The 15,756-nt window shown below is 46.5% G+C and overlaps 3 protein-coding genes across 5 annotated transcripts; 1 reads left to right on the top strand and 2 right to left on the bottom strand.

The window, feature by feature from the left end:
• Positions 1-183: 183 nt before the first annotated feature.
• Positions 184-5,632, bottom strand: mitd1 (MIT, microtubule interacting and transport, domain containing 1). Its single transcript, XM_084451737.1, has 7 exons — positions 5,428-5,632; positions 5,184-5,285; positions 4,254-4,390; positions 3,929-4,015; positions 2,349-2,461; positions 931-991; positions 184-519 (listed from the first exon to the last, which is right to left on the bottom strand). The coding sequence occupies exons 1-7, from the start codon at positions 5,570-5,572 to the stop codon at positions 424-426; spliced, it is 741 nt and encodes a 246-aa protein (XP_084307863.1). The 5' UTR covers positions 5,573-5,632; the 3' UTR covers positions 184-423.
• A 382-nt stretch (positions 5,633-6,014) lies between these two features.
• Positions 6,015-7,688, top strand: mrpl30 (mitochondrial ribosomal protein L30). Its single transcript, XM_084452285.1, has 6 exons — positions 6,015-6,056; positions 6,223-6,314; positions 6,404-6,478; positions 6,616-6,762; positions 7,190-7,263; positions 7,405-7,688. The coding sequence occupies exons 2-6, from the start codon at positions 6,264-6,266 to the stop codon at positions 7,535-7,537; spliced, it is 480 nt and encodes a 159-aa protein (XP_084308411.1). The 5' UTR covers positions 6,015-6,056; positions 6,223-6,263; the 3' UTR covers positions 7,538-7,688.
• A 109-nt stretch (positions 7,689-7,797) lies between these two features.
• txndc9 (thioredoxin domain containing 9) lies at positions 7,798-14,185 on the bottom strand. Of its 3 annotated transcripts, none has more exons than XM_084452283.1 (5): positions 14,055-14,185; positions 12,898-13,113; positions 11,457-11,575; positions 10,705-10,959; positions 7,798-8,752 (listed from the first exon to the last, which is right to left on the bottom strand). In XM_084452283.1, the coding sequence occupies exons 2-5, from the start codon at positions 13,081-13,083 to the stop codon at positions 8,635-8,637; spliced, it is 678 nt and encodes a 225-aa protein (XP_084308409.1). In that variant the 5' UTR covers positions 13,084-13,113; positions 14,055-14,185; the 3' UTR covers positions 7,798-8,634. The 3 variants fall into 3 exon arrangements, with proteins under 3 accessions (XP_084308409.1, XP_084308408.1, XP_084308410.1); XM_084452282.1 differs by having other exon boundaries at positions 14,031-14,151; XM_084452284.1 differs by having other exon boundaries at positions 12,898-13,102; positions 14,031-14,116.
• Between the last annotated feature and the right edge of the window lie 1,571 nt (positions 14,186-15,756).

Genomic DNA, 15,756 nt, shown 5'->3' with positions numbered 1-15,756 from the left:
TATCCCAAGAAATACACATGAACTGAAGTCCAAGCCCCAGCACACCCCATTAACACATAAACACACAAACAGAGACAAAGTATCCACTCCCCACATGGAAGACAAAGTATCCACTCCCCACATGGAAGACAAAGTATCCACTCCCCACATGGAAGACAAAGTATCCACTCCCCACATGGGATTCAGCACACTTCCTATTACACGTCTTATTACAACTGACGTAGGACAATATGACACATGAACCAGGTGTAACAACTATGTACGGGTGACCGTTCCTAACGTTAGAGATGATCATGTGTGATAAGGCACATTAGAGACAATGCAGCATTAAACAGTGGAAGAATGAGATGCCAGATACAAGAACACACAATAGTATTAGAGTTAGAGTTAAAAGAGAGAGATTGTTTTCCAGCTCCTTGGGTCTCATAGTGTCTTTGTGTGCTTGGTGTGAAAGATGTCCACAGACGTCTCATGGCACTGTCTCAGGTCATAGTCACAATAACCGATGGAGAAACGGCCCTATGGAGACAAACCGCACAATAAACATCGGCTTTGAATAAACACTACAGTCCTGGGAACTGATCCCACAGTGACTGTAATGGACATTGAAGACTAAATGGTAAATGATAAATGGACTGCACTTATGTAGCGCTTTTCCACCTTAGCAGCACTCAAAGCGCTTTACAATGGCCTCTCGTTCACCCATTCACACACATTCAAACACCAATGGGCGGCAGCTGCCATGCAAGGTGCTAACCTGCTCATTGGGAGCAATTTGGGGTTCAGTGTCTTGCCCAAGGACACTTCGACATGTGGACAGTCGGAGCTGGGATTCGAACCACTGACCCTTCGATCACTGAACGACCCGCTCTACCAACTGAGCTACAGACGTAAATATTGTTGTTATGGTTGAGTTTGTTAATATCCTACCTTTGGTTTCTTGAAGTAATCCAGTCCACGTCCTATCTTGATAATCCAACCATTGTCAAACCTAAGGAGATAGTAATAGGTGATGTTTACCCCTAACCCTTACAAAGAGAAGGCTGAACTGCACACAGTGATATGCCATGTGACCAGGAGAACACAACTCAACACCATCTCACCAACACCACAACCAGTGAATGGTAATATGGCTAAACCACAGAATTACAATAATATACTTCATATTATATATCTAGGGTTGAACCATTACTTCTGTAGGAAGTAACTAACCCTAACCCTAACCCCCTCACCCTAACCCGGGTTCGTATCCTTTTCCTACCCCCACCCTACCCCAACCCCTGCCTCTATCTGGGCCCAGGCACGCACACACACACAGACACACATTAGTGTTTGCCACACCTCTCCCATGATGCTCTTAGCCTTTCTTGCTCTGAAAATGTAATTTGACGTAATTTATTGCTCTAGATATGGCTCTGTGTGCTACTAACCCTGTTCTGCCTTCCCTCTCCCTAGTGCCTCTCTCTCTCCCTCCTATCTTCTAACCAGGTCCAGTGGATGCCCCACTGTCACCAGCAGACCACCCTGAGTCCGATAGATACCCCTGTGTCTGCTGTAGATGTCGTAGCAATTAGTTAACACACACACACGTACACACAGACATACACCAGTCCACTTCCGGCTTTAGGCCTGGGCCCAGTACCCCCTTCCCCTCACCCTAACCCGGGTCCGTATCCTCTTCCTACCCCCACCCTACCCCTGACCCCTGCCTCTACCTGGACCCAGGCACACTCACACACACACAGACATACACCAGTCCTGGGCTCAGATCCCCTTCCCCTCACCCTAACCCGGGTCCGTATCCTTTTCCTACCCCGACCCTACCCCTGACTCTATCTGGGCCCAGGCACATTCACGCACACAGTCATACACCAGTGTTTGCCATGTCTCTCCTATGATGTTATTAGCCTCTCCTACTCTGAAAATGTAATTTAATGTTATTTATTGCTTTATAAATGTTCTTAGCCGGTAGACAAACATACTCCCTAGCTTGCTCGATCGCCTTGTTGAGAGGGGTCAGGGAAGAATTTTTTACAGCTCACTTATCTGGCCCCCGGGTGATTACTGTTTTTTTGCTTCCCTCTGGAATATGTAGGGATGGGACGTATGCCCACCTCCCTTGTTCTCTGTAAAGCGCATTGTGTTGCCTCTGGGTATGAAATGTTCTATACAAATAAAGCTTTGATTGATTGATTGATTGATTGATTGATTGATAGGAGACACAAATATGTTTTCTGATGATATGTATAATACATGGTGATAGGATGTATATGTATAGATGAGTTCCATATTGTATTCATCTGTGTGTGTGTGTGTGTGTGTGTGTGTGTGTGTGTGTGTGTGTGTACCTGATCTCCCTGTCGTGGATGGTGGAGGAGAACTGCAGGTCCAGATTCACCCCCTGGCTCTGCAGACTCTGCTGGAGCTCCGCCAGGGCACCGGCCTGCTGGGACGAGCTGTCCTGAACGAACACACACACACACACACACACACACACACACACACACACACACACACACACACACACACACACACACACACACACACACACACACACACACACACACACAAACACACACAAACACACACACACACACACACACACAGAAGGACCAGTTAAACAGCAACACACACACCTACAGCAAACTGAATACTGAGACACCAGCAAGGGCAGGATATTCAAGACCTACAGCAAACTGAATACTGAGACAGGGCAGGATATTAAAGAGTTTAGGAACACAGCAAGAGGGCCAGTTTTCATGGCCCAATCCAGCCCTGTGTACATCTAACAGCTCTGTCTTCATCTAACAGCTCTGTCTTAATCCTACAGCTCTGTCTTCATCTAACAGCTCTGTCTTCATCTAACAGCCCTGTCTTCATCTAACAGCTCTGTCTTAATCCTACAGCTCTGTCTTCATCTAACAGCCCTGTCTTCATCTAACAGCTCTGTCTTCATCTAACAGCTCTGTCTTCATCTAACAGCTCTGTCTTCATCTAACAGCTCTGTCTTCATCTAACAGCTCTGTCTTAATCCTACAGCTCTGTCTTAATCCTACAGCTCTGTCTTCATCTAACAGCTCTGTCTTCATCTAACAGCTCTGTCTTAATCCTACAGCTATGTCTTCATCTAACAGCCCTGTCTTCATCTAACAGCTCTGTCTTAATCCTACAGCTCTGTCTTCATCTAACAGCCCTGTCTTCATCTAACAGAATCTACATGCATCTGCATGTTTTGTTTTGTCTGGGGGTTTTCAACGTGGCACAAGGCTTCTGTGTCTAGGAACATGTTTGGTGGAGATCTAGGATGTGTTGTCAGGACAGTGTTGTCCCTACCTCGTCTTGTGTTGTCAGGACAGTGTTGTCCCTACCTCGTCTTGTGTTGTCAGGGCAGTGTTGTCCCTACCTCGTCTTGTGTTGTCAGGACAGTGTTGTCCCTACCTCGTCTTGTGTTGTCAGGACAGTGTTGTCCCTACCTCGTCTTGTGTTGTCAGGGCAGTGTTGTCCCTACCTCGTCTTGTGTTGTCAGGACAGTGTTGTCCCTACCTCGTCTTGTGTTGTCAGGACAGTGTTGTCCCTACCTCGTCTTGTGTTGTCAGGACAGTGTTGTCCCTACCTCGTCTTGTGTTGTCAGGACAGTGTTGTCCCTACCTCGTCTTGTGTTTACAGGACAGTGTTGTCCCTACCTCGTCTTGTGAAGTCAGGACAGTGTTGTCCCTACCTCATCTTGTGTTGTCAGGACAGTGTTGTCCCTACCTCGTCTTGTGTTTACAGGACAGTGTTGTCCCTACCTCGTCTTGTGAAGTCAGGACAGTGTTGTCCCTACCTCATCTTGTGTTTTCAGGACAGTGTTGTCCCTACCTCGTCTTGTGTTGTCAGGACAGTGTTGTCCCTACCTCGTCTTGTGAAGTCAGGACAGTGTTGTCCCTACCTCGTCTTGTGAAGTCAGGAGGTGGATCTGCTTGATCTTACAGGAAGTCTTCAGCAGCATCTCACAGAAACGCAGGAAGTTGTACAGCTGCGGATTGAGGAGAGAGGAGGAACATCAAAACTGATAGACACAAAAAACAAGGTTTGAATAGAACACTGATATCCCTGCACACAGTTCATTACCCCAGATCTGCTCATAAGGACGTAGGCCTACATACTGTAGCTACATAGTGATACAGTGTATTATCCAGTGAATGAGGCTGATGAACAGGTAGGGTTAGGTACCTGGTGAAGGGTGGTATACTATGCAGGCAGGCCTTTATTACCTGGTGGATGTGTCGGATGTAAGGGTCTTCCACCCACACTTCGCTGAGGCTTTTGCTGATATAAGGCTTGAACAGAGCCTCGTAGCAGTAGCCTGTGGCATTATCTGCTATTCTAATCTGCTCATGGTACTTCCCCTCTATGAAGAGGGAGAGAGAGAGAGAGAGGGAGAAAGAGGGAGAGAGGAAGAGAGAGAGAGAGGGGGGGGAGAGAGGGAGAGAGAGGGAGAGAGTGAGAGAGGGAGAGAGAAAGAGAGAGAGAGAGGGAGGGAGAGGGAGGGAGAGGGAGAGGGAGAGGGAGGGAGAGAGGGAGGGAGAGAGAGAGAGAGAGAGAGAGAGAGAGAGGGAGGGAGAGAGAGAGAGGGAGAGAGAGAGAGAGAGAGAGGGAGGGAGAGGGAGAGAGGGAGGGAGAGAGAGGGAGAGAGAGAGAAGAGAGAGAGAGAGAGAGAGAGAGAGAGGGAGGGAGAGGGAGAGAGGGGGGGAGAGAGAGAGAGAGAGAGGGAGAGAGAGTGAGAGGGAGAGGGAGGGAGAGGGAGAGAGAGAGGGAGGGAGAGAGAGAGAGAGAGAGAGAGAGAGAGGGAGGGAGGGAGAGAGAGAGAGAGAGAGAGAGAGAGAAGAGATGAATGGGGGAAGAGGAAAGGCAACACTTCATAGGGTTGTATAGGATTAAGAGCAAACTGTCAACTAGGCCCCAACCTCTGGCCTCCTCCCATAGGAATATACTCCCATACTATTCCTATACTACATATAGGAATATACTCCCATACTATTCCTATACTACATATAGGAATATACTCCCATAGGAATATAGGGTCAGGCGAAAAGTCAAAATGTTTTTATTTTATTTACACATTCACCATCAAATCGACTCCACAGCTCAAGTCCCTGAAGAAAGACGCCCTACAGAAACCCTAACCTGTAGGTAAAGGTTACCTTCTTTCAGCTGGTTCACATGGACCTTGATCTGCTCTGCTCTGTCCATGTAGCCCTTAATCCTCTCTCTGTAGTGGAGCTTCTTTGAGTCTTCTTTAACAGCTGTGATGAAATGTGCCAGATTAATATTCTGTCTCTCCTCTTATTGTATGAACATACATATTTGTACTACAGTGTGTGTATATGTGTGTGTGTGTGTGTGTGTATGTGTGTGTGTGTTTGTGTGTGCGCGCGAACGACCTACATTTCAGCACGTCCATCAGCAGCTGGATCCCCTCCTGATAACACACTAGTGACTCCTGGAAGCGAGAGCTCTGGTCCAGCTCCACTGCTCGCTTGAGGACGGAGATGGCTGAAGTTTCCATCCCGGGGACATGGTTCTGGGTCATGATACCGGTTATGACTAATTTTGAATGCCTGTCAAAATTCTGCCAAGTTGTAAATGAATATGAGTCCGCGTCCTACTTGCTTAGTAACCGCACTGTCCATACACTTCACGTGTCAGGAGAATTATATGATCTATCCCTTTCTCCCCCGTGGCATATTAGAGAAAATGAAAACATTTAGTGCTGCCCGTGTTGCCACACCAAGGTACGCCACAATAATAAATCCCCCGCGGAACAGTTGTCGAAAGCAAAATGAGATTTGTGGTAGCTGATGATTCAGGAAAATCAAATATAAATAAATGTAGATACGACCATGAACAGTAAAATTATACATTTAAAAAAAGTAATAACTGTGGTTGTGAATTATGACTGAAATATTTTGAAGGTGTGAAGTTATATAGGAACTGTAATAGCTGGCAAAAGCTTCCCTTCGGTACACTATCAATGCTACTATATCCTGCTCTCGTTTGAATGTCATAACGATAACGTGAGAACCTTTTAGTCGTGTATGTCGCTGTAAATACTTAGATAGATAGTAGTTTGTAAATATATAAGAAATATAAAGGACGCTCTTTATATAATTTCATATTTATCTCGTAATGCGCACATGAGTTTACTAACGTTATAACCTGCCTGGTATCCATTTAAACAAGGTTGGCCAGCATTGCGAGCTCGAATCAACAAGCAAGTAAATATGGCAATGATCTGTCGAGCATTTCACATATCCTCTCCCTTGTCAATGAAGGTAAGCTTGGTGTCTATGTAGAGACCGAGTCAGCTTGTGTGCATTCGCTCGTCTCTCTGTTCTCACCCTGTAATGTTTTTCATCGTCAGACTTTGACAGAAGCTTCGTCGCCTTGGTCCATTTCGTGCCGCGGCAAGTTCACCAGAGCACTGATCCCAAAAGAGGTAAGGACGGGCAGGCAGATCTGTAGCTACAATAGAATGATTCAGAAATGACAATGGTCGTGATCATTGAATGCAAGTGAATGTCAAGTGAAACATTGTGTAGTAAATCTCTTTCTGTCCCACTACGCCCCCTGCAGGTGTTGGAGGAGAGGTCTAAGCAGCATGAGCGCTATGGGGGGGACCCAGAGCAGCCGCATAAACTGCACATCGTCACCCGGGTGAAGAGCACCATGCGCCGGCCCTACTGGGAGAAGAACATGATCAAATACCTGGGCCTGCAGAAAGTAAGCCACCTTTCAGAGCTCATTAACCTTCTCTGGGAATGATAGGAGAGTAGAGCACCACTAGTTTGTATACAGACAAGATGCTGCTTCTGGGCATGTATGATCTCTGAGCTACTAAAATTGTCAAAACTTGAGGATAGAATGAGATCACAAACGGCCTTATATAACTATCATATAACAGCATATGTTCTATAGGTTTACATACAAGCCAGTAAACTCCTGTAATCATTCAAAAGAAACTGTTAATATATTATAGCTCCATTACAGTTTGTAGCTCACAGCTGAATGGTCTGAACACAATCTCTATGAGAACACATATACAGTATTGGGATGAAATTCAGAAAAGCTGTGTAATATGAGGGATTGTAAAAAAGTAATTTATCTTGTGTTGGATCACTGACTGTTCCTTTGTTTCCCTTCCTCCCAGGCTTACGTTCCTGTAATCCACAAGAACACCCCCGCAGTCAACAACCAGCTGAAATACGTTAAGCATCTCATCAGGTGAGACTGCAGTGTGCCGCACATTTGTAAAGTTTAAAATGAGGGTTTATTAGCCCACCAGCATTGCAGTTACGAGGGAAAATGCTTTTGTCTTGTTACATCTCTTGCTCTATAGCACTTGCTCTCTTTCTATCTGTGCAGGGTTCAGCCTCTGAAGCTGCCCCAGGGCCTCCCAGCAGAAGAGGACATGGCCGACTCCTACCTCAACAGCAAAGGAGAACTGATTATACGACGTCTCCTCAAGCCTGTAGAGCCAAAGGCCATCGAGTCCTAGATCCCCTCTCACCCTTCCCTTGCTCCCGTCACCCCCAACCCCTCACAGCAAGTGTTCATGTTGCACTGACCGTGATTAATGCTTTTCTATTAAACACACAAAAATAGCCATCTTCCTACTTGTGAGTTTTAGTATCATAAGGCAAGTAAAGGTTGTTCTGAGGCTGTCTACAATAATACTACAGTAAATATTAAATGTTGCCAGATTAGGCCAAAGTCTCAAGACTCTCCATAGAAAATACAGTACGTATGAGCCAGACAGTGATGATCAGTTTCTTTTATTAAGATAAAGCACACATTTATAGAAAAACTCTGAAACCTGTGCTATTGTTACTTAAGAGGGAGGAGGATGGTGTTTCTGAAATGCTACTAGTATCCTTGGCACTTGGTTGATGCTCGTGGACAGCTGGATGACCAGGTCTTCCATCATGCATCCAAGTCAACAAAGGCAAACAGAAGAGTCAAAGTGTAATGCATGAAATAACATCACATGGTCTGAATTACTCATGCTGAAATCAAGGTTAGGGCCAAAGTCCATCAGAGTTGCAGTCAATTCAGGGACAATTAGTGTTATTGCACTCCCATGAAGTCATCCCACACTCTCAAACTGACAGCATGGACCTCAACTCAGGATGACGTGAAGTCCTTAAGAATATGAATGAGCCTGTCATTAAAGTTGAAGGTGTAGGTTTCTAGTTTAGAGGTGTCTGGTTGGTGCACACCGTCATTAATGGAAAAACTAATTATTGATTGTAGACATTTCATGATCAAATAGAAAAAGCGGAATGAGAGTCGAGGGTTTCAGTGAAAGATTCCGTTTTATCAACTTTTTATCAGTTGGGAAATAATACAATACCAAAATGCATGATATGTATCTGATGAATAGAATTCACAAAAAGGCTGTAGAAGTTTCTAAAATAAATCATAGAAAATATGGAAGACAGAGATACAAATAAAAGCAATAGATAATAGATGATAATAGATGAGGGGGACGGACAAAGCCCAGCGCAGTGGGTTCTGTCTGTCTGCATGGTGCTGACGGTCTGGATGATGGAGTAGCCCTGAGGGAGAGGGAGTAGAGGAGATCTGCAGTCTCTTCTAGTCGTCTTCAGAACCAGAGTCTGAGTCGTCTCTCCCTCGGATGGTCTTCTTCTCTACCTTGGTGAACTTCGCCCCCGACTTCTGTGTCAGCGTGGGGGGCTCCATGATGTTGCCACTATGCAGAGAGAGGATGAGAGGGTTGTAAGAGCGCCTTAGCTAAGAGGAACCCTTTGTGTGCCCATGGCCATATTCGACTGCTATAGAAATAGACCCTCTTCCTGCCTTGAAATGATCTTTCCGTCCTCTATCATCATTGGCTAGGTGGGACCCTGTGCCCCTCGACACAGCTGCTACCATCAGGACTGAACTATTCTTGTTAATATGGGCTGTCTATGACAGGCAGGTAATAGTGTTGTCACGATACCAAAATTAGAACTTTGATAGGATACCTGCTAAAAATATCTTGATACCAATACTGAAACTATACCACGGCAAAACAAACATTAGGAAAAGTAGGTTAATGGAACAATCCAATGTCAGGTGTAGCCTACTGATTTCAGTGTTTGCTGTCTGCTGAGGCGGAGCAGTGAACTGTTTAAACTTGTAAGTGACCATAAACAATGGTTTTACTTTGAGTACCTTTCTTTTGATAGCAGGATTGAGTAGGTTTCCTTTGAGGAGGGGCTTTTATTTTGACAACACCTTTCCTTTTATCTGTCTTGCACTAGTTCCAGTGTGTGGTAGTTTTCATGGTAGAGTCCACTTGTTTGCTCTCAGTGATGTCCACCAGATATTTGGTGGCTTGAATTTAGCCTATATATGGATCATATCTGAAGAGTTAATTGAGTTGAATGTTAGCGCCATATGTAATGGTTGTATTGATGTGCATCTTTTTTATTTTATTGTGTAACTGTACTTTGGGAAGGGTTAGGGTTGCTTTATAGTTTTACGTTGTCTATGGTGCTCAATGAAGGAATAAACACACACCGTTGGAAACTCTCAGCTTGTTTATTTAAGAAATATCGAGGGCTGCTACAAAACTAAATACATTACATATATATTTAATTATATTATTTTATTCATTAAATTAAAAAAACAACTCTACTTTGTAAAATAATATGCTTGGGATGCTACAATTATAAGATGGAAGTGTCTGCTGTGCTCCACTAGTCTGACACTCAGATTGAATTGCTATTCAGATTCAGGGGCGGGAGCCAGGCTACTGATCCTCTCCTTCACTCTGTCCTCCTCTCCTTCACTCTGTCCTCCTCTCCTTCACTCTGTCCTCCTCTCCTTCACTCTGTCCTCCTCTCCTTCACTCTGTCCTCCTCTCCTTCACTCTGTCCTCCTCTCCGTCCTCCTCTCCTTCACTCTGTCCTCCTCTCCTTCACTCTGTCCTCCTCTCCTTCACTCTGTCCTCCTCTCCTTCACTCTGTCCTCGAGCAGCAGAGAGGGTCACAGAGCAGCAGAGTGGGTCACAGCCTCGCAGCACAGAGCAGCAGAGAGGGTCACAAAGCAGCAGAGAGGGTCACAGAGCAGCAGAGTGGGTCACAGCCTCACAGCACAGAGCAACGGTGTTGACGTTAGGGCATGACAAGCTCCAGAGTTTACAGATTGACTCGTTGATGTTATGAGGTTCCCCAGCTATTAGCATTGGGTTTAAATACGAAATATTGCCAAATAGGCGCTTTTGGAAATCCTCCACCACCGTCTAGAGTAACCAAGTGAGCAGCCCTCAGCCCTTTCACTTTCCTCCGTGAACAGTCTTTGCAAACTATTTTACAACTTTTTTTCCGTTAGACTTGTATTCGCCCCAAATGTTTGCAGAAATAAGCGAATGGTCTGAAAGTAGTTTGGTGAACTGGAGTGACGGTTGGAACACGCACTCTGCTTAGGGAGTAGCAAAGGGACAGAGAGAAGCAGAGTGCTACGCGCACACACACGCACACACACACACACACACACACAGGGACAGAGTAAAAGAGAGGGAGAGACTCACGTACACTGGCCCGAGACACTGCCTCGACGCAACTCGGAAATACGGCCTAACCCTAACCCTTTTTTGGAGGCAGGGTATCACCTTTCTAGTATTGGTATACTGTGCAACACTAGCAGGTAATGGCTCACCTGTAGTTGATGATGTCAGAGCAGCCCAGCCTCCACTCCAGCATCTCGGTGGGGAAGTCGTCTGTGTTTCCCAGGTCTGAGAAACCCACCACGTAGTCCCTGGTCTTCCCGTCCTTCACCAGGGCCAGAGTAGGGATCACCTTGATGCGCAGCCTCTCTGTCAGGAACGGAGCCTTCTCCACGTTCAGCTTCAGGAACTTGGTCTCCAGGTGCTTCTTCGCCAGGAGGGCCAGGTGTTTGTCCAGAATGTTGCATCTTTGGAATCGGGAAGGGGAGAGGAAACAACAGGATAAGGGGACGATGCAGAACGAGAGAGGCAACGAAGTCTCACTGGAAAAGCACAAAGGAGGCACACCAATCGGACAAGAAACCTTTGAGAGGGCAGAGGTGCCATGTGAACTTCACACCAGATGGCAATACTCTCCAGCTTCAGTTATCATAACAGTGTCCCTTGTGTTCCAAAATATGACTCAATTATGCTACAGGCTCACATTCTGATACTCTTGCATTTTTGGCATGCAACAAACTACAACAAGTCACTAGTTGGCAAAGGGGCCATTCTCCTGTTCAGGTAAGATTACAGTGTGCCCTACATCCAAGGGTGGCGAAATTCAACAGACGTCATTCTAATGTAACACATCACAGATAAACGTCAGGGGAGATTTCTGGAGGACACACAAGTCAGATGTGAGACAATGAGGGTTAATTGACACTGAACATAGTTGGAAATCTACAGAAACGTATCTTCTTACCTGAAGGTGGAATCCTTGTAAAAGTGACAGACTGTGTTCTTGCTCTCCTTGACCTCAGCAAAGAAGTCTTTTTCACTGGGGATCTCCCTGTACTCCCCATGCCCTTTAGAGAGCCACTCCTGAAGAGAGCACATGTGTAGAGTGAGAATCAGAATCACAATCCTTTTATCGCCATTTGTTCTTGACATACATAGGATTTTTTACAACATTGTGGAGCCAACAACAACACAATAATGTACCAGTGCCAAAACAGGACAGGACAGTGCAAGATACAAATAGTGCAAAACTTGCAGTGCATTTGGCCTACAAAAGAGACAATGTAGTCAGTTTAGTGCAACAATTGCAGGGGGCAGGGGAGAGAGTCAGAGGAGAGTCAGAGGGGAGAGAGTCAGAGGTGAGAGAGTCAGAGGAGAGAGAGTCAGAGGGGAGAGAGTCAGAGGGGAGAGAGTCAGAGGGGAGAGAGTCAGAGGGGAGCCTTGTTGATAAGACTGATGGCCGAGGGAAAAAAGCTGTTCCTGTGTCAAACAGTTTTAGTCTTTGACGACCGCAGCCTCCTGCCAGAGGGGAGTGGCGTGAAGAGGCCATAGCCCGGGTAGGAGGGGTCAGCCATGATCTTCCTGGCCCATTTCAGCACCCTGGAGTCACGCAGGGCCTGGAGGGAGGGCAGGGTGCAGCCGATCACCCTCTCCGCCAAGCGTATCACCCGTCGCAAATCAGTCTTGTCCTTGACTGAAGCGGCGGGGAACCAGGTGGTGATGGAGAAGATGAGGATGGACTTGATAATGGAGGTGTAGAATTGTACCATCATGGTACTCCAGGTTGTTCCGGCTGCACCAGGACAACAGCTGTTCAATCTCCCACCTGTAGGCGGTATCGTCTCCCTTGGAGATGAGTCTTATGAGGGCAGTGTCGTCCGCAAAGTAGTAGATAGTAGAGAATAGTGCTACTTCTTGAACTGGGAAACACTGAGTAACAACATATTCATTGAGAGTGTAAACAAAGGTCTGAACAATAATTTTACATTGTACCTTTTCAAAAGCATCATACATACATTGTACCTTCAGTACATCAGACTATCTGATCTTTAGACAATATAATGGTAAATGGACTGCAGATATATATAGTGCCCATCTCCAACACGCTTTACAACGGCCTCTCATTCACCCATTCGCACACCCCAATGACATCCAGCTGTCGGGCAAGGCATCAGCCTGCTCATTGGGAGCAATTTGGGATTCAGTGTCTTGCTAAATGACACTTGACATGTGGACAGGAGGAGCCGGGAATCGAACCGCTGACCCTGTTGCGGTCAATGGATGACTTGCTCTACCTCTTGAACCACCCCGTTATAATATAATGCCTGCCTTGTTTTTCTAGTTAGTCTGGAGTCTCTAGACTGATGTAGGGAGCCTGTAACCTGCTCCACATTCCTCCCCCATACCTGCTTCTGTTTCTGGGCTTTCTTCAGGGCCTCCAGCCTCCTCTCCTTCAGCTTCTCCAGGTCCTCATCGTCCATCTGCTCCAGCTTTCTCAGCTCTACGTCCAGGTGCTCCTCCACCACCCGGGCGGACTGCAGCATCTGCTGCTCCAGGGCCTGGGCCATGATCTCCATTGACTGACCTGCCATGACTAACGCTCTCCGATACCTTCCGACACACTGGCCAAGGATGTGGGGGTGACAGAGAAAAAGACAAGGCAGGCGGGTGAAGAGAACTGTGCAAGAGACTGAAGAAAGAGATGCAGTGTGTGAAGCTTATACAACAACGTATTGTGTTGTGGGGAGTAGTGTTCAGCATCACAGCAGCTAAAACACAGTTAGCCAGCGGGCTACCGACTGCAGGTGGCCATAGCAACGACACACCTTGATGCTAGCTAGATCAACAGTAGGCCTGCTAGGGAACTACTGCTAGGGAACTACTGCTAGGGAACTACTGCTAGGGAACTACTGCTAGGGAACTACTGCTTGGGAACTACTGCTAGGGAACTACTGCTAGGGAACTACTGCTAGGGAACTACTGCTAGGGAACTACTGCTTGGGAACTACTGCTAGGGAACTACTGCTAGGGAACTACTGCTAGGGAACTACTGCTAGGGAACTACTGCTAGGGCACAGCTAGTCAGGCAGACGATTAAGTCCCATAACTCTATTTGGGAGCAACGTCACTAGCCTCAACGCTAAAAAGGACCTTCTTTGTTCTGTTAGTTAGCTATTCTAACGTAGCTAATGTGCAGTAGCCTAGCTAACTAGAATCCGCTCACGTTAGCACTAGCTACCTGTCGTAATGACCACAGCTCAAGAACGATGTGGGTATTTCATTACCACACAGCCATCTTATCACCTTTGTTCATGAAATCCTAGACACTCCACGTTGCGAGCACGACTAGAGAACCGGACCAATGCGACTAGACTGACTACCGTTATCCAGCTAGCTAGCACTGCTAGTAGCAGCTAACAGCCGTGGCCAAGCGTGTCAAAACTATTGGAGATCTTGCCCATACCAGTCACACTGTCAAAATACAATAAAGGTAGTTAATACATTAGCTTTATCTGCATTCACTTGTAGACAATCATACCTGCGAAATATTCTCCCAAAGTACCTTGATTTTCCGTCTAGACGTCTACTACGCTCCGCAGTCTGATACAAGACAGAGCTGTACGGGACGAGGGAAGGGTCAGGTGCTCCTCTAATATAAACTATACGGGCTAAGACCATGGAGGTATAATATAAACTATACGGGCTCAGACCATGGAGGTATAATATAAACTATACGGGCTCAGACCATGGAGGTATAATATAAACTATACGGGCTCAGACCATGGAGGTATAATATAAACTATACGGGCTCAGACCATGGAGGTATAATATAAACTATACGGGCTAAGACCATGGAGGTATAATATAAACTATACGGGCTCAGACCATGGAGGTATAATATAAACTATACGGGCTCAGACCATGGAGGTATAATATAAACTATACGGGCTAAGACCATGGAGGTATAATATAAACTATACGGGCTCAGACCATGGAGGTATAATATAACGGGCTCAGACGAGGGAAGGGTCAGGGTCAGGTGCTCCTCTAATATAAACTATACGGGCTAAGACGAGGGAAGGGTTAGGGTCAGGTGCTCCTCTAATATAAACTATACGGGCTAAGACGAGGGAGGGGTTAGGGTCAGGTGCTCCTCTAATATAAACTATACGGGCTAAGACGAGGGAAGGGTTAGGGTCAGGTGCTCACCATGGAGGTATAATATAACGGGCTCAGACGATGGAAGGGTTAGGGTCAGGTGCTCCTCTCATATAAACTATACGGGCTCAGACGAGGGAAGGGTTAGGGTCAGGTGCTCCTCTAATATAAACTATACGGGCTCAGACGAGGGAAGGGTTAGGGTCAGGTGCTCCTCTAATATAAACTATACGGGCTAAGACGAGGGAAGGGTCAGGGTCAGGTGCTCCTCTAATATAAACTATACGGGCTCAGACGAGGGAAGGGTCAGGGTCAGGTGCTCCTCTAATATAAACTATACGGGCTAAGACGAGGGAAGGGTTAGGGTCAGGTGCTCCTCTAATATAAACTATACGGGCTAAGACGAGGGAAGGGTCAGGGTCAGGTGCTCCTCTAATATAAACTATACGGGCTAAGACGAGGGAAGGGTCAGGGTCAGGTGCTCCTCTAATATAAACTATACGGGCTCAGACGAGGGAAGGGTCAGGGTCAGGTGCTCCTCTAATATAAACTATACGGGCTCAGACGAGGGAAGGGTCAGGGTCAGGTGCTCCTCTAATATAAACTATACGGGCTCAGACGAGGGAAGGGTTAGGGTCAGGTGCTCCTCTTATATAAACTATACGGGCTAAGACCATGGAGGTATAATATAACGGGCTCAGACAGAGCTGTACGGGACGAGGGAAGGGTCAGGTGCTCCTCGGGCGCTCACCATGGAGGTATAATATAAACTGGAGACGGCGTTGAAAATGGCTGCCTAGGTACTCCGCTATATTGTACGACTCGCTCCCACAGTCACTCACTATGGGCCTACCGCATGGGACCTGATGTGGGATGGTCCACTTGTCGGGGGCTTTGTGAATTTTCGGGAGGAGATATAGAACGCGAGGGCGTGGCTCGTCTGGGCCCCACAGATAGGCTGCGTTCCGAATCGCCTACTACCCTACTATATAGTATGCCAAAACAGAAAGTAGTATGTCCCAATACATAGTATGCCACATGCAGTATGGCAAAAATGCCAGGATGTGATACTACATCCGGTCGTATTTTTCAGTATGCACGCCAGC

This window comes from Borostomias antarcticus (genome assembly GCF_949987555.1).
Source record: "Borostomias antarcticus genome assembly, chromosome: 17".
Taxonomy (NCBI): domain Eukaryota; kingdom Metazoa; phylum Chordata; class Actinopteri; order Stomiiformes; family Stomiidae; genus Borostomias; species Borostomias antarcticus.
Note: the sequence above shows the minus strand (reverse complement) of the source record. Positions and strands in the feature narration are given on the sequence as shown.